The sequence below is a fragment of the Dromiciops gliroides genome, chromosome 2 (assembly GCF_019393635.1).
Source record: "Dromiciops gliroides isolate mDroGli1 chromosome 2, mDroGli1.pri, whole genome shotgun sequence".
NCBI lineage: Eukaryota > Metazoa > Chordata > Mammalia > Microbiotheria > Microbiotheriidae > Dromiciops > Dromiciops gliroides.
The window spans coordinates 383242746-383269405 of NC_057862.1; the positions used below are offsets into that span (position 1 = coordinate 383242746).

Here is a 26660-nt window from a genome sequence, read left to right on the forward strand (position 1 = left end):
TCTGTTTCCACTCCACCACACAAGAATGCTTTAGCAGCATAGAACTAAAACTGATAGTTTAAAATATAATGGGATATAGATAGATAGATATAGAGATAGATAGATAGATAGATATGGCTAAAGTGAGAATTTGCTTTACTTGACCATATAGGCTTGTAATAAGTTTATTTTTCTTGCTTTTCAATGGGAAATGGGGTGGGAAGGAGTGAGAAGTAAAGAATTCAGATGTGAAAATAAATTTGAATAAAGATAAATTTATAAAAAAAAAATAATGGGACAACTGGAAATACTTGTTAGCTCAATTGGTTAGAGCATAATGCTAGTAAACAGAATACATTTCTGTGGCACTTGAAGTTTATAAAGCATATTGTTCACAACTACTACCCCTGTTTTATAGGTATGGAAATCGATTCAGAAAAGTTAAGAATAGTCATAATGACATTTATATAGCACTTTAATTTAGCATACCTAACTTCATTTATTCCTCACAACAATTTTGTATGGTAAGTACTAAGGGGTGTAATCATCCTCATTTTACATCAGAAAACTGCTGTTCAGAGAAGTTAAATGACCTGCCCATCGTTAAATCTGCCAGAAATAGGATTTGAATCTAGTTACTCTTGATTCCAACGGAGCTTTTATCCACCATATCACACTGCTCGTCTTGATGATTTGTCAATATTAAATATTAAGGGGCAGCTAGGTGGCGCAGTGGATAAAGCACTGGCCCTGGAGTCAGGAGGACCTGAGTTCAAATCCAGCCTCAGACACTTGACACTTACTAGCTGTGTGACATTGGGCAAGTCACTTAACCCTCACTGCCCATCCCACTCCCCACCAAAAAAAAAAAAAAAAAATTAAGTGACTTGTACAGTCACAGAGCTAGGCAGTGGCAGAGCTCCGACTAAAATCCAGGTCTTCCAACTACAAATTCAAAGCCTTTCCATTACAATATGCTGTCTCAATGATGCCAAAGTTCTACATAGCTCTGTCCCACCATCAAACTGAATCCCTCCTCTTCAAAAACTGCCTGCCACTGCTCATAAGAATGTGGACAAATCATATCATCAACACTGAGTGTTGATCTACTGTGATGGACTATATTCTTCTCACCAATGCAATGGTACAGAAGAGTTCCAGGGAACTCATGATAGAAGAGGATCTCCAAATCCAAGAAAAAAAAAAAAAGAACTGTGGAGTATAGATGCTGAATGAACTATACTATTTCTTTTGTTTTTGGTGCTGTTGTTTTTTTCCATTTTGAGGTTTTTCATCATTGCTCTGCTTTTTTCTCTTGTAACATGACTAATGCAGAAATAGGATTAATGTTAGTGTGTGTGTGTGTGTGTGTGTGTGTGTGTGTGTGTGTGTGTGTGTGTGTATATATATATATATATATATATAAATAAAACCAATATCAGATTACCTGCTGTCCAGGGGAGGGGGAGGGAGGGAAGGGAGGGAGAAAAATCTGAAATTGTAAAGCTTGTATAAACTAAAGTTGAGAACTATCTTTACATGTAACGGGAAAAATATAAAATAATTTATTAATTTAAAAAAAAAGAACATGGACAACTCTGTCTATACCCATCAAAAATACAAAATAAAAGTAATTTGGAATATATGCTCTCCTGATGGTGAATCTGTGTTATGATTTTACTTTATAAAAGTTAGCATCATTAAGTTCAAGGAATCAGGCTTCTAGATGATAAGACACCAAAAGTCAGTATGTTCCTTCAAATCAAGGGGCCAATTTCTATAAAATGGTTTAAAAGTCCTACCATTTGCTAACTTACTTTCCCTCATTCACTCATTTTACAAAAACTTATTAAATACCTACTATGCAGAGGACTGGGCTAGGAACAGGAAGAGAGGCAAAATATATCTAAAATGTGGAACTCACAATCTAGGAGAGGACAGCTAGGTGGCTCAGTGGGTACAGCACTGGGCCTGGAGTCAGGAAGACCTGAAATAAAATCCAGCCTCAGATATTTACTAGCTTAGCTGTGTGACCCTGGGACAGTAACTTAACTCTGACTGCCTCAGTTCCTCATCTGTAAAATAAGCTGGAGAAGGAAATGGCAAACCACTCTAGTATCTTTGCCAAGAAAACACCAAATTGGGTCACAAAGACTGAAAAACAAAAACAAACAAAAACAATGGAGAGAGAGAGAAGGAAGGAGAAGCAAAGGTTTTTCTGGTTTTGTTTTTACTGTCAAAAGGACTAGGAAGCCCTCTGTGGCAGGGGTTTTAACCCATTTTTGTGCTATGGATCCTTTTGGTAGTCTATTGAAATATATGGACCTTCTCCCCACCCCCCATATAATGTTTTTAAGTGCATAAAATACACAGGATTACAAAGGAAATCCATTATACTAAAAGTTTTATAGGTATGGGGGGAGGATTAATGTGTATTTTCAAAGTTCATAAATCCAAGGTCTATCTATGGTTTGGATTAACAGAAAAGCTTGAGAAAAAGTCAAACATTTTTTCTCATTTATTACTGCTGTATCCATATAGGACCATGAAAAAGCATAGTCACATCACATAAGGTGATATTTTAATGTAGTATAGAAATGCTACTACAGGCTGTACCCTAAATACCATTTTCTTTCTTTTTTTTTTTTTTTAGTGAGGCAATTGGGGTTAAGTGACTTGCCCAGGGTCACACAGCTAGTAAGTGTTAAGTGTCTGAGGCTGGATTTGAACTCAGGTACTCCTGACTCCAGGGCCGGTGCTCTATCTACTGCGCCACCTAGCGGCCCCTAAATACCATTTTCTAATGAACATATGCTACATTAAGGAATGGTTCCAATATGCTTTTAAAATTTCAATATTCAGTCAGCTTAAGATATTTTGTCAGTGTTTTCTGTGACTTTTAAATGTGTATGATATATGAAAGAACGTTCTAAATATCACTACTGATTAGAGAAATGCAAATTAAAACAACTGAGGGACCACCTCACACCTATCCAATTGGCTAATATGACAGAAAAGTAAAATAATAAATATTGGAGAATATGAGGGAAAATTGGGATATTAATATACTGTTAGAGTTATGAATTGATCCAACCACTCTAGAGAGCAATTTGGAACTATGCCCAAAGAGCAATCAAAGCGTGCACACCCTTTAATCCAGCAATACCACTATTAGATCTGTATCCCAAAGAGACCATAAAAAAGGGAAAAGGACTTACATGTACAAAAATATTTATAGCAGCTCTTTTTTTGTGGTGGCAAAGAATCAGAAACTGAGGAAATGCCTATCAATTGGGGACTGGCTAAACAAGCTGTGGTATATGAATATAATGGAATACTATTGAACTGTAAGAAACAATGAACAAGGTGATTATAGAAAAACCTGGAAAGTCTTACATGAACTGATGCTCAGTGAAATGAGCAGAACCAGAACATTCTACACAGTAACAGCAACACTGTGATGAACAACTATGACAGACTCAGCTCTTCTCAGAAATACAATGACTCAAGAATTCTAGAAGACTCAAGATAGAAAATGCTATCTCTACCCAGAGAAAGAACTATGAAATCTGAATGCAAACTGAAGCATATCATTTTCATTTTTGTTGGTTGTTGTTGTTTTGGGGAGGGTTTTCATTGTTTTCTCTTTTGGTTCTGTTTCTTCTTTCACAACACAACTAATGTGGAAAATATGTTTAATTTGATTGCACATATATAGCCTATATCAGATTGCTTGCTATCCTGGGGAGGGGAAAGAAGGACAAAAATTTGGAACTCAAAATCTTACCAAAAAAGTGAATATTGAAAACTATCTTTACATATAATTGGAAAAAATAAAATACTATTTATGAAAAAAGTTGCATGATAAATTGATTGGTTCACTGAAACAAACAGAAGCTTAAATAATAAGCATTTTAATTTGTTTTAAAATTTCACACCACTTTGCTTTTTCTCCCCATCATCACTATTAACCTCATGTACTCCCTTGCCCAGCTTTTTTATTAATGCATCTGGTCACTTGTCATGTCCTGCTCTCTACATTTCAGCCCCTGAGCAATATGGCTCAATAACATATAAATAATACTTGATGTTGTACCACAGATATCAGTCATGTAGACCCCGAATTTTTTTTTCCTGTTCAAAAAGATAGGAGTGGTATAGTAGAAAGGGCACTTAACTTTGGAAATAGAGGGACTGAGTTTAAATCCTGGCTTGGCCTCTTACTAGCCTGTGAACTTCAGCAAGCCTATTTACTTCTTTGAGCATCAGTTTCCTCATTTGTAAAATGAGGAGGTTGAACTAGATAAACTTTAAGGTCCTTTCCAGGTTTAAGTATGACCACATGAATTATAAAAATCTACAGTTAGCCATAATATATAAAAATACGTTAAAGTACAATAGAGTGATGTAAAAAAGTGTTGAGAGCTACTTAATATCTATATGAAGAATACTGTTGCTGAAAGAAGAATCAGAGAAGGTTTCATGGCAAGTGAGATGGGCTAAAAGATGGGAAAGGGATTCAACAAGCAAAGAAAGAAAGAAAGTTATTTTGAGCAAAGCAAAAGGTGAGCAAGACACAAAGGGAGAAAATACAGGCAGGGCATGTTCTCTGTCCAGAGAGAGGTCCAGTTTGACTTCAGAGATTGCTCCAAGAGTAGTAATATGATATCCAATAGTGCGTCACGTTCAAGAGGCCTTCAAATGCCAGACAAAAATAAGAGATTAAATACTAGGCATGAAGATTTTTTTTAAGCACAAGAATGACATGACCAGACTGTTATGGGAGGGATATCAAAGATGTGTTGGAGGACAGAGTGGAAGTGGAAAAATCCTCCTTTATATCTTCTAATCCCTCACCCTAGCATACATACATGGGAGAGGGCTGCTAGTCCTGAAAAGGACCTCAGAAATAAGCTAGCCCAATAGCTCATTTTTCTCATAAAGTAACTCAACAAATATTTATCAAGCATCTAGTGTGGAGAGCCCAGGGGCAGGCCTTGGGAGAGAGAAACCTCAGTCACTTCAGCTAAGTCACAAAGGAGTTGAACTGGTTGATCAAAGTTAAAGAATCACAGAATTTCAGGTTTGAAAGGGATCTCAGCAGCCATCTTAGTCCAACTCAAATATACCCTAAAAGAATCTCCTCTATGACACCCAAGTCATTCTTGAAGACCTAAGGCTGGGGAGAACCCATTACCTCCTAAAGCCACCAATAATGTTTCTGGATATCACTATATTATATCACTTTTTATTTGCATCAAGCCTGAATCTGCCTCTTTGCAACTTCCCATTCAGTGCTTCTACTTCTGCCTTCTCAGGCCAAGAAGAATAAAGTCAATATGGTCCAATGCAAAGAGCAACGGTTGAGAGTCAGAAGACCTGGGTTCAAATCTCATTTCTGTGACTTAATCTTGATGTGACCTTTCACAAGTTACTTTACCTCTCTGGGCCCCAGTTTTCTCATCTGTAAAGTGAGATGAAACTACATCAAAGTTCTTAGCCTGTTGTGTCACGGATGCCTTTGGTCATCTGACAAAGCCAATAAATCCTTCTCAGAATATTTTTAAATGCATAAAGCAAAGTACATAGTATTAGAAAGGAAACCAATTATAAGGAAATAGTTATCAAAATCTTAAGAAACAAGTTCATGAATCTCAGGTTAGTAACTCTTGGAAGAGATGACATCCTTTTCAGTTCTACATCTCTGATCTCTGAACCTAAAATCTCTCTTTCACATGACAACCTTTCAAGTACTTTCAAGATAAGGCTTTAGCCTTCTCTTTTCCAGATGAAACATCCTTAGTTCCTCCAACTAATCCTCAAATATCATTCAAAATCCAACATGTTGGTTACCCTCCTCTGGATCCTCTCCACTTTATTTAATGCTTCCTAAAATATGTTGTCCAGAACTAAAAATAATAGTCCACACATGGTTTGCCAAAGGCAGAATAAAGTGGGATGACCACATTCCCATTCCTTCAAGATATACCTTAGTGCAGCTCAAGATCAGATCTTGTTTTTTTCAGCTTCCAACTCCCAAGCTGACTCACATTGATGCTTCATTTAAACTCCCAGATTAAAAAAAAAATTGATATCTAACCATGTCTCCCCACATTGCATTTATGAAGTCAATTTCCTGAGCCCATGTATCACAAGGCTATTAAAGTGAAGTCTTGTACTCCTACTGACCAGCATAGGGAAAGTTAAGTAGTAAGTTGGCTTTCATTTCATTTACTGTCAGATCTCAATCATTTCTAAAGATTTCTACTCATCAGAATGGGGGGAGGGGTGGCATTGCAATGGAGAAATGGTAGAAATTTTTCATTTTTCCTCTAGCAAGAGGCCATATTAGTAAAAAGACAAAGCAGGGGAAAACTTTTACATCTGTCAACCACACTTTTGAGAAAGATTATTTAAAAAGCTACATTGTAAAAGAACAAAGAAAGACAGAATTGTGACCATACTCATTGAATCACTGCATTTCCTACCTGTACAGAGAAGTCCATCCTTGTAGTAAAGTGCGTATACTCTGGCACTGTGTCCAATTAACGATGAGGTCTCAAAGGCTTCATGGTCTTTCAATTGCTTCATTCTCAAAATTGCCTTCAAATAAACTTTCTTCCAATGCAAAGCGTCCTGAACGGAATCATCTATCTGCCAGCCCAAGTTTCTACAGGCGGTCTGCCATACCTCTGTACAGGCACTTATAACCTTATTCCACTGCTTAGAGACGAGGCAACATGTGAGTAAGGTCTGAGGATCGAGCCATTTTAACAAATAAAAACTGAGTTCCAGGGGAAGAAGTTTGAGGAAGTCTCGCTTGAGCAGAGTCTCTAGGTTATTGGAGAGATGCCTGAGCTGGATTGCTCCACTCAGACTAATCAGGTGATCCAGACTTTCATTTTTCTGCAAGTCCGTCAGAGAAAGAAATGTAACAGAAATGTTATCAAGCCATGTCTCAAAGTCCTTTCTCTCCATAAGGTTATGGAAAAATTTACCTGTGGCACATCAAAATATCGTATTAGTTCTGCTCAAAAGGACAGTACAAGTATGAATGCTAAAAAATATATTATAGATTAGTATAAACTTTGGCATTATTTTATCATGTTAAACAGTTAATATGTTACACTTTTATAGTTAATACACCATAAATATCTTACAGTTTTCTCCATGCATAGAAAAGAAAATACATTTCCTTATAAACACTTTAACAGAATGATTTTTGAAATAGCAATCAATATAACTTACTCTACCATTATGAGACTAACGCATGCCACGTGCTACAACATAAAAAATTTATAGTATATTCAATTATCACCAAACAATTCTACCCTGAAACATATTATCTCAATAAAAGAACACTTGGAAAATTCATTTTAAAATATAATTTGCTTAATGGCATGTCACAACAATCACAAAAATTTTAAATCCCTTCACACTAGATTCAGATGCTAAAAACTCAAAAGGTGATAGATACAATGATCACCAAGAACATTATTACTAACATCTTCAGAAATATTGTAGTTAAAATAACAAGGGCCAGACCCACAATCACTTTAGTGCAAACACCCTGCACCAACTTAATGCAACTGAACAACTATTTGAAGCAAAAAATAAGTACTCAAGTTAAGTTCAAGGCAGGAAAAATATCTACAATATGACCCCTACGTATTCCATCCTTCAAGAGCATGGCCTGTTAAGTACTTTACTTGGGTACTATTATCTGTTTTTATAGTATAGTGTCTACTCATAGTCTACAGTGAATGATATTCCCCTCAGCCAAAGTTCAATATTCTTAATGGAACTGGAGATAAGTAGAACATATTCTGCAATCAGCTACACTATAAAAGAATTTATGTAACCAAATGACAACTTTCCCCTCTCTGACAAAGAACAGCTTCTTGGAGGATAGCTAGACAGGCAAAGAACATAGTAAGAAATTAAATTTGAAAGTACCCTCTAAAAACCACCAAACAAATATACCAAAGAACAAAAAGAAGTGAGAAAGGAGAGTATACTTTGCCCAAATCTGACCACTGATTTTCCCCTTACTTTAGCCCCATTAATTATGAAAATATGAACTCTCACGTCCAAGAGAAGTGGAAAAACCTCTTTCACTAAATACCACAGTTGTTTTATAGGGGGAAAAAATGATAGAACACAGTTTACAAATGTACTCCCTTAGTTTGATTAAACAATACTAACCATGCTCATTAGGATTATTTTCCTAATAAGCACAGCAGGAAAAATAACAAAAAAAGGTCTGATTAATTAGAAGAAGCAACTGAACAATTTCAAGTCACTACAAAACCAACACAATCTACCAGAAAGCCTAAAATCCTAGGATACATAAAAAGTCTTAGATACATGCTCATAATATCAAAAAGATATCCTCTGTCATTTTCTAGCTGTGTAACCGTAGGTAAGTTACTTGTCTCTCTAAAACTGGTTTTTTATCTATAAAATAAGAAAATTGAACTGGATAATCTCTAAGGACTCTTCTAGTTCTAATGCTGTTACTCACCAGCCCACCACAAGATTTTATTAGCTTGCTCATACTTTTAATTATCACCCATGTAAGCTTCCTACTCCCTTTCCAACTCTTAACCTGTCTTGTCTCAAAAATCTCCAGGTGTTGTACTTTTAATTATTTCAAGTCAGGAAGAAAAACAAATTTCAATGGAATGCCAAAACAGTTAGTCAATTGGGAGGGGGAATCTGTCTAATGTTTGGCATAATGTAAACAAAAGGAGCAGACAGATTTCTCTCCTCTCCCTTGTCCTCTCACTCCACTCCCATTCCTCCGCCCCCAGAAGTTTGGTTATTCTACGGATTTGGTCTCTTATTTATTCCCACTTAAACTGTAACAAGGAGTAATAAAGTCACAACAACACAAAAATACTAAGAGTTCTACAAATTGTAGAAGTTGCAGACAATTGGTCATACTAAATACTGTACTGTTTGTTGTGGTAGTACTGGTCATCTTATCATTTTGTTTTTATTTTAAAACAAAAGGTTTATTTTTTCAAAAGTCACTGACATATGCTATATTGCATGAGGCAATGTGATATAGAAGATAGTACTAGACCCAGAATCAGAAGATCTGGGTTCTAGAACTATGCCACCAATCAGCTGGGCAACCTTGAGTAAGTCAATTCCCCTTCAAGAGCTTTATTCTCCTCACCAATAAAATAGTGATAATGTCCATACTACCCACCTGGCTATAAGAATCAGGTGAGACAATATACCTAAAGTGCTTTGAAAACCTAAAGCATCATATAATAATAATAATTATTTTATTATATATTATATTGTTATATTATAAATGCCTTGATTTATAATGGCTGGATAATTGTTCTAATTCCTGTTAAGCACATCTTCTCAATGTCCTAATAAAGAATTCCCAGGGCTATACCATTCATAATCATAAATCGGTGTTTCCTATCTAAAGTTAAATTAACCTGATCATGATCCCACTGACGAGTACTAGAAGACACTAATACTTAGAATACACATTTCTGAAATTCACATTCATCCTGACCTTGACAGTAACATGCCTTGATTCCTACCCTTACATAAGGAACAGTCTTCAAGGAGCTACTAGTTTCCTACTAACAATCACCTAGAACTGATTGCTTCTTCTACTTAACATATATAAAAAAGTTATTTCTCAGGTGTCCAGAGTTTAATTACACCTTACTGTATCAAGAGGTACTTTTTCATTCAGCTATTCATAGAATATATCATTTTACAGATAAGCAACAAAATGTTAATACATTTAAAACTGAAAATGAACCTTAATTGTCTTAAACATTTTAACTTATTCCAGAGATTACCAAATGAGTTATACTGAAATTCTTTTGACTGGACACTCTAACATGAATTCTAAAAACAAGAAAAGTTCAGAATGTCAAGACAAACCACTGTATGTTGTTTTAACATGAACTTCAATGTTGTGAGGAACAAGATAATGGGAACGAACAGGTAACTAATTTAACTGGTGCCATTGAATGGGCCCAGGGACAACTGGTCCTCTCAAATGCTCTTTTCCCTCTCTTCCATTCCTTCCTCTTCTCCTATTCTATTTTTCCCCCTCAATTTAAACAAACATTTACTAAGCACCCACTACACACATGAAATTGTGCTAAAGCACATAATACTTTGTCCCTGCCCCACTATTTGCCTCCATGGTTATAGCCTGGTGGCAGAAGTGGTTAACTAAACATGTGGAGAAGTCAGAAAAGCTAGATTCTAGTATTCTGGATCTGTGACTTCCTTACTCATACTCACCTTCTGAGCCTGAAAACCCATATTAACAGCTCTAAATTTCTATGACTTTATATTTGTCCTTTCACATACGACAGGATGTGTGAATCAAGAGAGTTGGATTATGATCCCCGAGGTCTTTTATAGATAGCTCTAAAATCCAATGATCCTAATCCCTGAAGTAACATACACACATGAAAGTGCTTTGTAAACTCTTAAGTGCTACCAAATTATTAAAGATCACAGCACTCTGAAGAACTAGATATTGAAGGGATCTGAAGACATTTCAAAAGTGGCCCTAGATTTCTAAGATACAATTGGGTGTGTGAAAAGAGTTAAGTGTAAGAATCAAAGAGGGTCTTCATTCAAATTCTGGAATTGTCATTTATTATCCGTGTAATTTTGAACAAGTCACTTAAGTTCTCTACCTCTTGGTTTCCTAATCTGTAAATGAAGGGAGTTGGGCCTGATGACTTCTAAAGGCCCTTTGGGGGGTGAAATCCATGCTCCCTGAAGAAAGCTACTGCCTAAAGAATAAAGTTCAAACTCCTTAGTCTAGCATTCAAAGATCTTCCATAATCTGGCCCATATCTGTTCACCTCATCCTCCAACTAAAAAAATCTTGAGTACCTTCCAATTGCCTGGCCAAAGAAGTTAAACTCTTCTGCTTGGCATTTAAGAGCCTCTACCTTGCCATCTTTATCAGTTTACCCTCCTTTATGCACTCTAATTTCCAAGGATACTGACCCCTGAACAAAATTCCTGCTTCCCTTTCCTGTGCTTTTGCTCATGTTCCCTAAGACTCCCTAGCCCACTTTACCTGTTGAAATCCTAACTCATACTAAAAGTCCAACTCAAATGCCACTTCCATGAAATCTTCCCTGACCACAATGTTGGTAACAACCTTTTCCTCAAGTGTAACATTTTTTGCAACCTTCTAATACATTTTTTTCCTGGACTTAAGATTTCATTTGTATAGGGAACTTTCAAAGAAGAAATTCCTCTACAAATGCAGACTAGCACCTGTTCTATAATTTAGTCTCAGAGAGTAACCTGGGGCACCGAGAAGGAAAGCAGTTTGCCTAGTACTGCAGGCAGGACCTGAACCCAGAGCTTCTTGACTTCAAGGACAGCTCTCAAGCCAGTACACCAAGCTGCCTCTTACCAAAAGGTATTACTAATACCTTCTGAAACTTTTGTTGTGTTACAGATATCACAAATATCTATATTAGTATCTTTCATCACATGGGCAAGGACTAGTGCTTAGCCAAATTTTGAATCTCCCCTAACATCTAACATAATACTCTCTCACACTATCTGAAGCTCAGAGTTGTAAGTAAAGTTTTTTGCAAACCTTAAAGTACTATATAAAGAGGAGAAAGCATAATTACATCTTCAAATGGAGTCTTTCCAACTACTAGTGCCTCTCCCTGCTCCACCTCCCCTATCAGCTTGTACTGATTTTACATATACTTCAATATGTTGTATCTCCTGACAAGATGTAAACTACTCAAGAGAGACTGTATCATTCCTCTTTTTGTATCCTTCCCTAGCACACTGTTTGGCATAGTAGGTGAATAATAAATGCTAGTTAAATGACCCAATGTTTTAAAGTAGTCTTATTTCAAAATTATTAAGACAGTTTACTAAAGGTGTGGGTTAGGCTATCAACAGAAGGAAAACTTCCAAAGAATTGGTTTTTAAAAATAGAGTAAGCTGTCTTAGGAGAAAGCGAACTAATTCCTTTTCCTTGGAGGTTATTAAGCATAGGTAGCATGGTAGAGTGCTTACAGCACCCAATTTGAGTCAGAAGCCTGGATTCAAATAATCATACTGCCATTTAATAGTTGAATGACCTCTGGTAAGTCACAATTTCTCAAAATATATTCCTTCACATAAAAGAGATGATATTACTCCTACTACTGCACTAACATCATTGTAAGAGAAGTGCTTTGTATATCTTAGTGATATGAGAAAATGGTTTGTTATTACTGCAACAGATACAGACAAAAGAACTGTTAAAACTGAAATGGACAAGTGTGTTCCCTTCCTACTCTAAGGATCTATGCATATGACAATCAAAAATGTACTTTAGAAATAATATACACGTGAAAAACCTCACAGCACTGTGCCGTAGTCAGGGGGCTGGACCTAGGTTCAAATCCTGCTATTGACAATTACTAGCCATCTGAACACAGGCAAGTCATTTAATTTCCGTGCCTAGGTTTCCTCATCTAATACTTGTAATAATACTCCAGAGGGTTGTTGTAAGGCTCAAGTATAAATAAATATATGTGTAAAGTGATCCCCAAACTTAAAGAGATATGCACGTCAATTATTACTGGTACTGTTATGTAGAGCGCTGGACTGAAAGAAAAGGGACCTGTTTGAGAACCTGGGGTCCTACGCTTGCTAGCTGCGTAATCTTGGGCAAAAGCCAGCTTTGCCTTCTTAACTAGGTTTGTAAATTTGGGCAAGTCAATCTTAAATCATTTCATCTCTCTGAATCTCCATTTCGTCACCTGCAAAATGGGTTAATAGCCGTCCTACCTATATCACAAAATTACAATAAGCTCTGTGGGCCTTCAAGTGCTTCATAAATGGGAGCCACAATTGCTAGTGCGATGAAGATTCCTGAGGAGAGCTCCCCGCGAAGCGGATGCGGCTGTCAGGAATCAGAGCCTGGACTGGCTGAAACAGCTGGACGAGAGGAAAAGGCGGGGCAGAAGGAAAGAAGGGGAGGCCTCCCTCTGACACCCTTCCCCCCGTCACGTACACCCCTTTCCTCTCCCTCCCCACATAACCCGCGCGCGCTGCTTCCCGCCCCCGGCACTGACCTGAGGGCGCGCTCCGGGACCCGGGGCCTCGGGACGGACACACGCCGCCTAGGCGCCCGCGGGCCGGCGGAGCCTCGCAGCGGCCGGGCCCCTTCGGCAGCCATGGCGCCTGGACAGGGAAACACAAAGACACACACAGTGGGTCAGACGGGTTCGAGTTCTCTTCTTCTTCCCCTCCTTGGGCTGCCCCCGCCGTCCCTAGCCCGCGGAGCCCCCGCCCCACACACCGACTCGCGGCCGCCGCTTATGTTCCGCAGGCTTGGAGGGGAGCGGCTTCCGGCGCCGCACTACGTCATCTCCGCGCGCCCAGCCCGTCCCCCGGGAACTGACGAGTTAGGGAGCGGAAGGGCGAAGTGAGAAGACACTAACCGGAAGTACCCCGAAAGCATTTCCGACCTCCACTTCGAGAGGAGTATGAATGAAGCATGCGTAGTAGCACCCGAAGTGGAGATGCTTGCCAACCTGCACCTGTCTCTAGGGCTAGAATTAATAGAAAGCATCTGTAAAAAAACCCTACGGGAATGTGAACATGAAACTTAGTAAAAATACCTCTAGATATAAAGAAAGATGTCAGAATGTGCTTTTAAAAGTCTTTAATCTCTCATTGTCAGAGTACCTGCCCGGTTCAGAATTAGGTATTCATGATTGCTCCAAATAACTGATTCTTTCATTAATTAAGCACAAGTTCTCGTTTTCAATTTTTACTTACATCATCAACTAAAAATATATTCATTGATCCTGGCTGCCTAAATATTTGAAAACTGAAGCAGTTAAATTTATCTGAAATTGAAACAAGTCCCATACCATAAATCAGTGTTATGGGCTTGACTCATAGAATACAGGTCACAAGTAAAATTATAAAGCTAATTCAACTCATTTTTAAAGATGAGGTCATATCTCAGAGACCTGAGATGACTTGCTTAAGATCATACAGTTAGCAGCAAAACATTTACTAGACTCCAGATCTCTTCTTGACTCTATTCCACTATACACTGCTTCCATAAAATCTACAAAATGTTTTGATGGCTCTTAAACAAAAAAATCCACCTTCTCTTCTTCCCCTTCCTTATGCTATCTCCACCTCCAAAATCTATCTGAGAGAATCAGCTAAGAGATCACCCATAGTGAAGGGCAGGTGAACTTCTAGTTTGATATGATTATGCTGTGGACTTAAAAAAAAAAAAACACAGAACATTAATTTAGCCAATCCTAAGGCATAGGATCACAGACCTAGTGTTGGAAGGGAGCCCAAAGGCCATCCCTTCATTTTACAGATGAGGAAATTGAGGTCTAGGAAGGTTAAGTGAGAAGCCCAAGGTCACATTGGTTAAAGGCAGAATTTGAAGCTAGGTCTTCTGATTCTAGAGCCAATAGCTGTTGTCATTAGACCTAGCCTATAATGGACCCTAATTTAAATCCTTTAAAAGCACAGATTCTGGGGGTAAGTAGGTGGCACAGTGGATAAAGCACCAGCCCTGGATTCAGGAGGACCTGAGTTCAAATCTGGCCTCAGACACTTGACACTTATCAGTCGTGGGACCCTGGCAAGTCACTTAACTCTCATTGCCCAGAAAGAAAAAAAAAAGCACAGATTCCAATCACATGACCTACAAGGTCCTGCATTATTTTTTGTCACCTATAGATCATTAGTAACCTCATAAGATCTAATTCAACTACATTTGAGATGAAAAAGTTGTAAGTATTAGAAAAATTTTTGTTCAAATAAACAATTATTGCTTACAAGGATAAACATAACTCCAGAGATCAAGTCCAACACCTCATTAACGATTTCTGAACATTAAGGAACATTTTTTAAAAATGATTCTTTACTTAGTCTTAGGGACTAATGAATTAGACAGACTGTTCTGACTCTATTACTTTGGGTTTTCTCCAACTGCAATATGATCAGGGTGTTTGTGTGTTTGAGCGTGGGCATTTCTGTTTATCCATCAAGTAAGCTGGAACAAAGGATCAAGTTGATTAGAGAAACCTTATCCTAAAAGTTCCAGACATAAAGTGCTTCCACCTCAGTTGCAAATGGACTCATCTTGTCTATACATTGGAACCCAAATCTGAATTTGGACTAACGTGCATTGAAAATTCTGAATTTGCTCACAGATAATATGCAGGTAAAACTTTTTTTTAATGTTTAAGATATTTGTTATTGTTTTTCTGAGAGGCAGATTCAGAATTCTAGGTAACCTAGCTTCCCCCTACAGTATCCTAGTCTAAATACAGTATTTAAAAAGGTCTTCCTTTTGCTGAAGGCAAACTAGGAAAATGAGAAATTGAGATCATAGAGATGGTTGAAAGGACCCTAGAGCATCATAGATTTGGAGACTAAAAGAACCTTAGAGTCAATAGAGTTCAAGCCTCTCATTTTACAGATGAATAGGATTTTTTCTCTATTCAATTGATGTGAAAAGGAAGGAGGGAAGCCCTATTATACAAGCCAGGGAAAATGAATTCAGCTCTCCTTCCCCAGCTCTGATCTTTTTCATCAGACCTCTGCTGATACCATACCACAGAGCAAGCAGGCTACAGCTCTCGTTTGTCATCTTTTTGTGTATTTCTCAGCTAAAAACTACTCTTTGGACAGGAGACCATGCAGATCTAATTTGGTTCCAATGAGCACTTGAGTACTTTCATAAATATAAAATATATTGGGATATTTGCAAAGTTATATATAGATGTTAATTTTATTATTTACATATTATCAATATATAAATATTAATACCTTTGAAACATGAGTCAGAACTACATATGCATTTCAGATTGTCATGGCTACCAAAAAAACTGGCAACTGGAAAAATGAAACTTGTTACATTAGAAGAGAAACAGATTCTATCTAAATGATAATATCAAAGGCTAATTCAAATGAATAGCAAATAATAGGTGTCTACTCCAGATATATTTCCACTAATTTCAGGTGACTGCAGACAACTACCCTATGTTCTCTTCTTATATAGGTGACATTCTGTAGGCTTCGGACTCACCAGTGGTGCTTCATTTTATTTAATGTCATCTTGTTTCATGCTCTGCTCTTTGGAGCTGACTTTGTGGAAGAATACTTTCTGCAGTCATTACCATACGTAGATGTGAGAGTTCTTGAGATCAAGGACAAAGCCAGAAAATTAAACATGGAGCCCTTAAGATATAACCTCTCAAAATTTTATATCTTGAGCCAGGAGGAGGCATGCAAGGGAGAAGATATCTTTTTACTCTCTCTTATCTTCAGCAATCCGGGAAATGGATCGAGGAGAGATTTGATAAGAAAAACCTGGGCTAACGTGACTACTATACGGGGACATCATATCCTCACATTATTTGCTTTAGGAATGCCAGATCTGGGAACCTCTCAGCAAGACATCAACATGGAGTCTAATAAATACAGAGATATTATTGAAGGATTCTTCCTGGACAGTTCTGGGAACCAAACACTAAAGACTGTCATGATGATGCAGTGGGCTTTAACTTTCTGCCCAAATGCCATGTTCATCCTTAAGGTCAATGAGGAGATGTTTGTCAATCTCCCTAGCCTGGTAGACTACCTCCTCAATTTGAAAAACCACCTTGAAGATATCTATGTGGGAAGGGTCATCCATCAAGATATGCCCAACAGAGATCCTCAAAGCCAGAATTTTGTGCCAGTTAGTGAATATCCAGAAAAGTACTACCCTGATTACTGCAGTGGAGAGGCCTTTATCGTGTCCCAGGATGTGGCCCGTATGATGTATGTGGTTTTCAAGGAAGTACCTTTGGCAATACCTGCTGATGTTTTCATAGGAATCTGCGCCAAATACGCTGGCCTCATACCCATCCACAGTTCACGGTTTTCTGGGGAGAAGCACATTAGGTATAATCGATGCTGCTATAAGTTCATCTTCACATCCTCAGAAATGACAAGTGAAGAAATGCCACTTGAGTGGAGGGAAGTTAATGATGGAAAAGAATGCACCTTGCTTGAAACCTATTATGGGTTGGTCTCCTGCAAACTTCTAACTTATCTTGATAGCTTTAAACACTTTAATATAGCACCTATAAAAAATGATGCAATGTATTTTGCTAATTAAGATTTCATTTTCCTGCAGAGAAGCATATATTTTGCTTTACAATTTGCTTTTCACTTATTATAGTAAACATTCTTCCCTTTGTATTTTCCCCAAAAGGCTTAGCTACAAAAGCCTTTGCAATTGTATATTTAGGCAAGAGAAAGAAATTTCTTAGTACTTTTACTCATGGTCTGAATACCAATGACAGAATAGTTCCTAAGGAATTTAACTTTAGCATAGAATTCTTTCTGCAATCAACTTGTCTTTTTAAAGGGGGAATGTATTAAATTTATTTCTGTGAAAAGAACTGCCTCTTCTTATTCTTTATAATTGTAGAGCTTTTCAATAATGTCAAAGACAGTCATACATTTTAATGGAACTAGCTTTGCATTTTTATATCTCTGATTTGAATTACATGAAAAAAATTCAATAGAATTACTGCAAAATGTTACTCAATATTGTATACATGCAACAAATGGGTCTATGAACTAAAAATGTCATGGCTCCATCATCTAATCTCAAAGAATTATATGTACGTACTACATAGAAATCTTAATTTTATTCTTATAGAGCACAAGTTCCTGCAGTTAGCACATTTACCTCCTATGCTAGTAATCGTCAACAGAAGTTTTTCAATTAATTCCCAAACAGACCCCACAATACAAACAGGATACAATTAGTTCATTCATTTGCTCTTGGCACACAGTATTTCTCATATAGGATGGAAAAGAACTAACTAGGAGTAAAGTACTAGGAATACATGATATTAAGAGCCAGAAGAGACTTCAGAGGTTATCCAGTCTAAATAATAGCTAATATTTAAATGGAGCTTTAAGGTTTGCAAATCACTTTGCAAGGGCACTGGGCAAGGTACTAAATAGGTGAATGGTTAATGGCGATGGGGGAAAATGGCTACAGTCCCTTCTAACTCTAATATCCAGGGTCTAATAACTCAAGCCTAGTACCTGTTAGAGAAATACTGAGTGCCAGGTCACTTCCAACTTTAACACTTAATGAATCCAAGTACTTTATAAGGAACAGAAGCTGTACAGTAAGAATGCATCTTCAGCAGGTGTTGCCAGGGAGTTTTTTTAATCAAGTGAAATGAGAAAAAAGCGGGAAAAGTCACAGATATAAAAACAGAACATATGCAATTCACTAGTTATAGGAAAGAGTTATCAAAACAAAATTTCAAATTGGAAGGGCTTCCCACCACCCCCCTGGATTTTCCTTATGTCACAGAATGTCTCATTTTCTTAGAAAGGACAACAATTATAAAAACTTATCTCAAAAGCTCACCAAAGCAACCTTACTAAAAATGGTTTACCTGCATTATAAAGATGAGAACACATAATTGTAGGGGTCCACAGTGCTTTATATCTAAAGAATATGCACATCCAGTGAGGAGGTAATGGGATAAAGAACATAAAGGTTTGCCAGGAGTGGAAGAGAATTCCCAATATATCTTGCTTCTCTCTTTTGAATAAAGCAGGATTCTTCATGGCAGGGAGCATTTTCTATTTAGACATCTCTAGGACAAAGAATTTCCCAGCATCTGTGACTATATATATATATATATATATATATATATATATAGTCACAAATGTGACTATGTGTATGTGTGTGTGTGTATATGTACACACACATAAGTGCATGTGTATGCATATATACCTACATATCTATACAGATATATGCATGTGTATATGTATATATTTAATTATATGCAGTCTGGGCAAGATCATGTCTATAAAGGGAAGGAGAAAAATTTTTACTTAGTTCAAATAATGACCAAAATCTCCTACAATATAGAACTTTTTTCTTTTTGCAATCAAAGAGCTCCAAACCCGTTCCACAATACTTCAAATACAGCAACAACAAATGCATAGTTGTTAGTCTACCTTAAACAAACCATAATTTTTTTAAAAGTGCAATTATATCTAGAAGTATTTCCTCTCTGTTATGTTACATACAAATCAAAAAAGCCCCAAAAAACAAAACAAAAAGACCCCCAAAAAACCCCAAAGGTCTTTGGAAGATGTCTTAGTCATGAAGATTGGTCCCCTAAACTGAATTTTGTGGAATTCATTCTGCTCCTTCCACAGCTGTAGTTGAAACAGACTTCACAAAGTATGGGCCTTCACTCAGGTAAGTTCTTAGTCTTAAATAATATTGATTTCCAAAGATTTCTGCAATTGTTTTCGAGTTTGCAAGGGCTTTCACTAGTTCATATTTGGCATCTTTTGAAGCTTTGTCATGTTCCACAGACCGATCCACAATGTATTCCACAAACCCTGGGCTGTTAAGCATAAGTTTCTGAGCCCAGGGTTGGTTTGCAATGGCCTAAAGAGTAACAGAGGAAGAGAACAATTCCTTTATAATCTTGAAAAAATAAACGGAAGTTATATAGTTAAGGATGGAAGCTCCCTGAAGAAAGGGGGTGTGTGTGTGTGTATAATTTGCAAAATTGATTAAGAGCTCTCATTTACTGCCTACAAAGTATTCTTCTCATTATAGACTGACAGAATAAATATTATTATCCCTACTTTACAAATGAGAGCACAGCTTAAAGAAGTTAAATGATTTGCCACAGTGACAGAGACAAGACTCAAAACCAGGTTTTCTGCTTCCAGGTCAAATGCTCCTTCTACTACATTATGGTTCCTCATTCAGCACAGAGCACCAAGCTTTGCATACAGTTAGGTACTTAAAAGACCAATGAACAAATCAATAAATTAAAGAAGGATTTAAATACCATTATGTTAGACCAACAGGAACTCAAAAGACTTTGTATATGTCTTGATTAATTTCTGCACAGGACTGAAAAAAAAATTCCATAGTTTCTTACTACTTTTTAGATGTTTTGGGCTCAGGAAATTGAAAATTCCAACCTCTATTACACACTAAATAATAAAATCATTATCTAATCAACAGAATATCTCTATCAAGTTAAAAATACTTTGTAACAATTATATTTGGCACTGCTATCTTTTGGAGGGAACACTTACTGTGAACACTTTTAATGCAGCACAATGCAATTCAGGGAAAGGTTGGGTGCTGATTCCCCTAAAATGTTCCAGTGGTTCTCGAGTTAAAGACGAAAACCAGAATTCTGTCATTCTTAGGAGATCATCAGTCTGTTGATCATGCTGTAGGACAAAAAGGGAAAAATTACTCAGTACCTTCAATATGGTAATGAGAGAACAGATTCTTGGAATTTAAAGCTAGAGCCTTAGAGATCCTTTGGTTCAAACCCCTCATTTTACTCTGAACTCCAGGAAGGTTAAGCCACTCGACCAAGGTCAAACAACCTGTAAGCAGCAGAACCAGGATGCAGATTTCGGTCCTTTGATTCCAATATCTTCACAAATATGTAGCTGAGAAGAACACAGAATTGGGAACCAGAGCCCTGGATTCTAATCACATCTCTACCAATATCTGCATGATCATGGTCAAGACATTTTACTCCACTGGACCCTAGTTCCCACATCTATAAAATGAAGAGATTGCACTAGATGATCTCACTCCTATCTCTAGGATTCCATGGAAACTCTTATATCAACACTAACCACTTATGGGGTATGCCCAGTAAGAGTAAGGATAGAGTTATCTGACAAATGTCTTTATTTAAATTTTGACATGTCAAATCACATCTATTTACTCTACAAAACATAATCTACTAATCTCTAGCAATACTCTTATCTACTTACTGGTAAATGAAGAAGAGATGAAATCGCATCCAAACACCTAATTTTTAGTTCTGTTGAAGCATTCTTTGCCTGGTGTCCTATTTTCTTTAGCAGGTGTTCAAACCGACTTCCTTTGGGAAATGGAAACTCAGACTTTATTAAACAAATTATATTCTGTGGTTATACACAAAGATGTTCTTTAACTCAATACTACAAATAAATATACTTTTACAGATCAAACGACAGCTATGAAAACAAGTCTCTAGGTACACACACATATAAAAAATAGCACTGATTTTCAAACTCTATCCAAAAGCATCCTTGAGCTAGTCTACAATTCTTGTCTCTTTGGTTGGAAGCCCTCATGGTTGCCAATCAATCAATATTCCTGGAATAGCTGGTATTTTATGACAGATGATGGTTACTTCTTACCATGTTTTGCACTGTAGCCAGACTTTTGTTTGTGATCATTATCTGTACTATTCTTAATTACAGTACCCCCAATACCATTTGTCATGAGAGATACTTATTTACAATATACCTAAATGTAGAACTTCAAAAGCACTATTATCACTATAAATATCTGTTTTATACAATGGGAAACTAGATTAGAGATAGGATCAGTCATCTATCTACCAGAAAGTCAGCATGGTCTATTGGACGGAATACTAGATTAAATTTCTAATGACTTGGATTCTAGTCCCAGCTCCTAACATTCTGTGTGACTCTGGACAAATCACTTCACCTTTTTGAGTCCACATCTCCATCTGTAAAATGAAGTTCTTTCAGACCTAATATGAAATGATTCTGTGACTAGGGGATCAAAATGATTTTGATCCACTGAAAAAGGGAGTTATTAGTAAGTTTGAAAAAGTGATTTTTAGTAATTTAGTAAATTCATTAAGACTGTAAAAACAAAACACTAACTTTCTACCAGCAATAAACCTTATGATAGATAATTGAATGTCATTATCTTCATTAAATAATAAAACTTTCCTTTAGAAATACAAGACAAACTGCACCAACCTGTTTTTTGCAAAACCTGTTTTCCTTCCACATTTGAGCCCAGGATCCCCAGGGTGTCCACTGCTACTCCTATCATGGTGGGGTCCTGACCTTCTGCCATTTCAAAGACTTTTTCTACAAAGATTGGGTATCGTTCACAGATCTGTTGAGGACTATCCACTATTGCCAAGTTACCAAAAAATTTGACAAATCCTAGAGAAAGTCACAAAGAAGCAATTTGAATCAATTAGCAAAATAGCACACACTGGACTGCAACTAACTTTACCTTGTGTTTTCACATTACTGAGCTTTAGAAGGAAAATGACTAAATGTTCTGAGCATTAGGAGGCATTTCAAAGATAGTGCCAATAGCAATTTCCCAAACTGAACCAGAAAAGATAAAACAGAAGCTTCAGCAGACCTTCCTTCAGGATAAAATGACCCAAGCTTCTTCTAAAAGTAGTAAGTTCTAAGATCTTTTTCCAAAGACAACAAATCCTGAACCCTTTTCTAAGCAAATGATTCAGTTGTTGTCTCTATTACAAAGAAAAAAGAATGCCTATTACCTGGCAAATAGAAACTGGAGAAAGGATCTGAATCTGCCCCAACTATGATATTAGAAATTTGATCAATTATTCCTTCTTGGGAAAGGTACTGACGTCCATGATGAGTATATGCCAGTGTTGTCACCATTTCTATACAGGTGGCTCTGCAATATATAAAATGGACAAAAGGATTTTACTTAGCTAACATCAAAGTCCTTTCAATGAATAAAAATTTACCCAGTTTCAGATTAAAAGCATTATAAAAATTAATCAATTTGAGATTCTTAAATGCTGCTCCTTCCAGCTCTAACATTCTATGATTCTGTGACTTTGTTTATGAATATTAGTAATTGAGATCACATTTATAAAACACAGGGTAAAAGGTATGTCTTGATTTTTTTCTTTTTCCCCCCACAGTAACTTATGTTTACATTGGCTCCTCTCAATTAGCAAATACTATGAAATAACAAAGGATTATAAGACAAAGAGCAGAAAGAGACATCAGAGATCATCTAGTCCACCCCCTTCTTCTATGGATGAAGCAAATAAAGTCAGAAAAGGTTGACTTTGCCATATTTATATAAATAAGTAGATAATAGAGCCATGACTCTAACCCAGGACCTGTAACTCAAAAGTCAATGCTCTTTTCACTATGCCAATTGCCTATAACAAAGGCTCTGACAATCATGCCTAGATGGTCATTTCTTCTAGGGTCTGTTGGGGAGTCAATTCAGGTGAACTCTCAGCAGAGGTCTGCTTTCCAAAATCACCTTGTTCAACCCACCTGACTAGCACATCTTCACCAGTCAATTCTCTAATGAGCTGGGTTACCAATCCGCTGCTGGTACAGTATTTTAAGGATTCTGGTGACACAGAGGCAATCTCCACAATCAGCTAAAGTAAAACAACAACAAAAGTAAAAACAAAAGCAGAAATTTAAAAGGAGCCAACCAGCATAACACTGGTTTTCAATTTAACCTAAAATAAAGACTGAGGGAACTTAAAATGGCATTTTTAGTTCTAAAGAAAATCAACACATGCTTCTACATAATACATTATCAACATAGAAAAAATTTGCTTTATGTTTTAAAGGAAAAATGTAGGATGTTTTAGATTAAGGTAAGAACAGAACCAGCAAAAAAAACCTTTTGGTCTTTGATTTTAATCCTATTAAAAAGCAAATCTATCTTACAAACAGTCAACAGTTTAGGATTCAGGTTCCATCTATTCATAGGATCATAGAATCCAGAGTTGGAAGGGATACAGATAAGTCATCCCTCATCTTATAGACCACAAAACTAAGAAAGATAAAGTGACTTGCTAAAATCTGATAAACAGAAAGTATCAGAGACAGGTTTTAAATACATTATCAACTATACTATGTCACCTCAATTAGGCACTTAATGAGAGAGAGGGGCGTGGGGGATAGGGCCCCTGAATTCTGTTAAACTTTTGTATCCTATATTATGTAGAAATTTGTCACATACACAGTAAAAAAAAAATATTTCTTGATTATTCTTTATGCTGGAGTGTGTGCTATAATTTATAACGAACTGTCAATATTCAAGTTTAACGTGATTTTCCTGAATCATCCTACCTTCCACAACAAGCTCAACAAGTATATTTTGGTATAGACAATATAAAGAATAGTTTTCATCTTACCTCATAGACCCTGTACCGTACAATGTCACTTATTTTCATTACATGTTTCAAATCATCTAGCAAACTGCTTTCAAATAAAGACTCCAATCCAGCTTGAGTTAAGGATATTCTTGACAGTGACTTGATGGCCTTGCAGAAGGAAATAACTGTCTTAATCATTTAACAAAGGAAAATAACAGTAATACAAAAGTACTTTATGAAGTATTCCACATACATGATTTCATTTGAAACTCACAATAATCCAATAAGAACGAGGAGTTATAATTTTCTCCATTTAATATCTTGGGAAACTGATTTTCAGAAAAATTAAGCCACTTGCTCAAAGTCACATAGCTAGTAAGTGACAATGCAAAGCTTTGAGCTCAATATTAAGCTTTTTTCCCCACTATACCATGCTACTTCCCAGTAAATGAAAATAACAAGCTAAAAAAAAATCAATAGTTTACAATTAAGATATTTTAAAAGCTTTCTTCTGAAAACCACCAAGTAAATGATGTATTCCCAAGGAAAGGACAAAGATTTACAAATTAGCAGTCACTTAGCAAAGCATCATTAAAATACCCCAAAAGAGGCTTCAAATTCAATGACACCACTAAGACCACCTCCTATTTTTGTTTTTAAAAGAAATAAGCTTCGGGGCAGCTAGGTGGCGCAGTGGATAAAGCACTGGCCCTGGATTCAGGAGTACCTGAGTTCAAATCCAATTTCAGACACTTGACACTTACTAGCTGTGTGACCCTGGGCAAGTCACTTTACCCCCATTGCCCTGAAAAAAAAAGAAAAAAAAGAAAAAAAAGAAAAAAAAATAAAAGAAATAAGCTTCTCTGCTTATTTATTATGTCTAGGGGTGTTCTAAAGGGGATTCTTATTCAGATATAGGTTGAACTTGATTAACTCTGAAATACCTTCCACCTCTGAGATTCTTGTGTTTTTAGATTTTACTTCCCAAGTCTAGAATACTCACCGCTTTTGCTACAGACAATTTTTCTGCACCAATGCAATAAATTATTTCCTTCAGTAATTCAGGACTATTGAGAACCTCAGTAACGGCCTCTGAATTTTCTACAATTCTTCCAACCTGAAAAATTACAAGATATTAATCATTAACAGACTCCCACTGTAGGATGAAAATACAACAGTCAAACTATCTGCATCTGCTGAGACACATAGTCATCCAACCCCTCAACAACTTTTTTTATTATGCATTAAGGATCATTAGCATAGCATTATGAGTCAGTGTAAATGCTGATATAGACCCACTCATCCATTTGGATTGTAACTGTCATTATACGCCCATACCTCTATATAAAAAGAAAAATCTTATGCAAGGAAGTATGTGTACTATTAAAATTCCATACCTGGGATAGAGTGAGGATTACTACAGCATCATCAGGGTGAGACAGTCCCCTGTGCAGTTCTTCCCTAAGGTTTCGGGCCACATAGACTGGTTCCATTGCTTGGAGAACTCTCTCCAGAATGGACACACACAAGGTTGTCTGCTCCCTGAAAACGAAGACCCATCATTTATCAAGACCGGAAGAGAATAAGTCGTGTAGGGAATGAGTAGCAGGATGGTTTAGAAGTCTGTTAAAACTCCATTATTTTCACTGACTTATCAAAACTGATCTATGCTTAGCATCCATCCTAAATAGCTTGGCACAGTTTGTACAAATAAAACTGACTAAATGGGGGGCGGGGCAGATTCTGCTTTTGTTTTACTGAGAAAACCTATATATGGACAGCTAACAGACCACATTTCACCATCACTTGTGAATATCAATGCACCTTTCACACATGAGTTTTTTGGTCATTTGGTCCACTATTAGGAAAATCTAGGGACTCTTGGTCAAGGGGTATTTTATTTCAAGTACTTAAGTACCCACTTCGTACCCTGTCATGTGCTTGGCACAATGAGAAAACTGAGAAATAAAAGACATACTCCTTACCCTATGTAGCTTCTTACAAGCACGTTGGGGAAACATGTTTCATATGAAACAAATTAAGAACAAAACACTATGGGCAGCTAGGTGGCGAAGTGGATAAAAGCACTGGCCTTGGATTCAGGAGGACCTGAGTTCAAATCCGACTTCAGATACTTGACACTAGCTCTGTGACCTTGGGCAAGTCACTTAACCCTCACTGCTCCCCCCCAAAGAACAAAACAGTATATAAATGTCAGTGTGTGATAGGTCATATAGGCAGTGACAAAGCCATGTATATTAAATACATACGCATAATCAAACAATAGATTACCTAGTATTTAACTGCTAGTAACTTTCTTTCACTACTACCCAATTAATCAGGTTTCTCCTTCAAAGATTGTGTCTTTGGGACTTTGGCCTTTTCCATTTAATTCATTCCTATACCAATCCTGAGGAATTAGTACACAGGACACAAGCTCAATCAGCTGCTTAGGATGAGGAAGAAAACATGTGATATGATAGAAGAAGACTGCATTTAGAAGCAGTGAAACTTGAGTTCTAGTCCTACTTCTGCCATTAATTCACAATATAACCTTGGTTATTAAGTCACTTTGTTAGATCTGTTTTCCCATGACAATTGAGGGGGTTGGATGTGATGAACTCTAATGACTTTTCAGACTCTAACATCTAATTATTCTCAAGTTCA

General features: G+C 36.9%; 3 protein-coding genes across 6 annotated transcripts in view; 1 reads left to right on the plus strand and 2 right to left on the minus strand.

Moving 5' to 3' along the window:
• FBXW2 (F-box and WD repeat domain containing 2) overlaps nucleotides 1-13398 on the minus strand; it is a 38075-nt gene extending 24677 nt beyond the window's left edge. The window contains exons 1-3 of one of the 2 annotated variants that reach the window (XM_043983590.1): nucleotides 13310-13398; nucleotides 13083-13191; nucleotides 6468-6977 (exon numbers count right to left, since the gene is read on the minus strand). In XM_043983590.1, the coding sequence (XP_043839525.1) occupies nucleotides 6468-6957 (490 nt within the window). In that variant the 5' untranslated portion in view covers nucleotides 6958-6977; nucleotides 13083-13191; nucleotides 13310-13398. Of the gene's footprint in view, nucleotides 1-6467; nucleotides 6978-13082; nucleotides 13285-13309 lie in introns of those variants that run through there. The other variant, XM_043983591.1, reaches the window with a different exon arrangement.
• A 1807-nt stretch (nucleotides 13399-15205) lies between these two features.
• B3GALT9 (beta-1,3-galactosyltransferase 9) lies at nucleotides 15206-17288 on the plus strand. The gene is made up of 2 exons (XM_043980807.1): nucleotides 15206-15211; nucleotides 16052-17288. The coding sequence occupies exons 1-2, from the start codon at nucleotides 15206-15208 to the stop codon at nucleotides 17153-17155; spliced, it is 1110 nt and encodes a 369-aa protein (XP_043836742.1). The 3' UTR covers nucleotides 17156-17288.
• Nucleotides 17289-17679: 391 nt separating this feature from the next.
• Nucleotides 17680-26660, minus strand: part of PSMD5 (proteasome 26S subunit, non-ATPase 5) — a 29561-nt gene continuing 20580 nt past the window's right edge. For all 3 annotated transcript variants that reach the window (XM_043985776.1, XM_043985774.1, XM_043985775.1), the window contains exons 2-10: nucleotides 25391-25535; nucleotides 24997-25110; nucleotides 24033-24161; nucleotides 23155-23264; nucleotides 22392-22534; nucleotides 21847-22038; nucleotides 20842-20951; nucleotides 20140-20280; nucleotides 17680-19474 (exon numbers count right to left, since the gene is read on the minus strand). In XM_043985776.1, coding sequence (XP_043841711.1) covers nucleotides 19217-19474; nucleotides 20140-20280; nucleotides 20842-20951; nucleotides 21847-22038; nucleotides 22392-22534; nucleotides 23155-23264; nucleotides 24033-24161; nucleotides 24997-25110; nucleotides 25391-25486 — 1293 coding nt within the window. In that variant the 5' untranslated portion in view covers nucleotides 25487-25535 and the 3' untranslated portion in view covers nucleotides 17680-19216. The remainder of the gene's footprint in view (nucleotides 19475-20139; nucleotides 20281-20841; nucleotides 20952-21846; nucleotides 22039-22391; nucleotides 22535-23154; nucleotides 23265-24032; nucleotides 24162-24996; nucleotides 25111-25390; nucleotides 25536-26660) is intronic.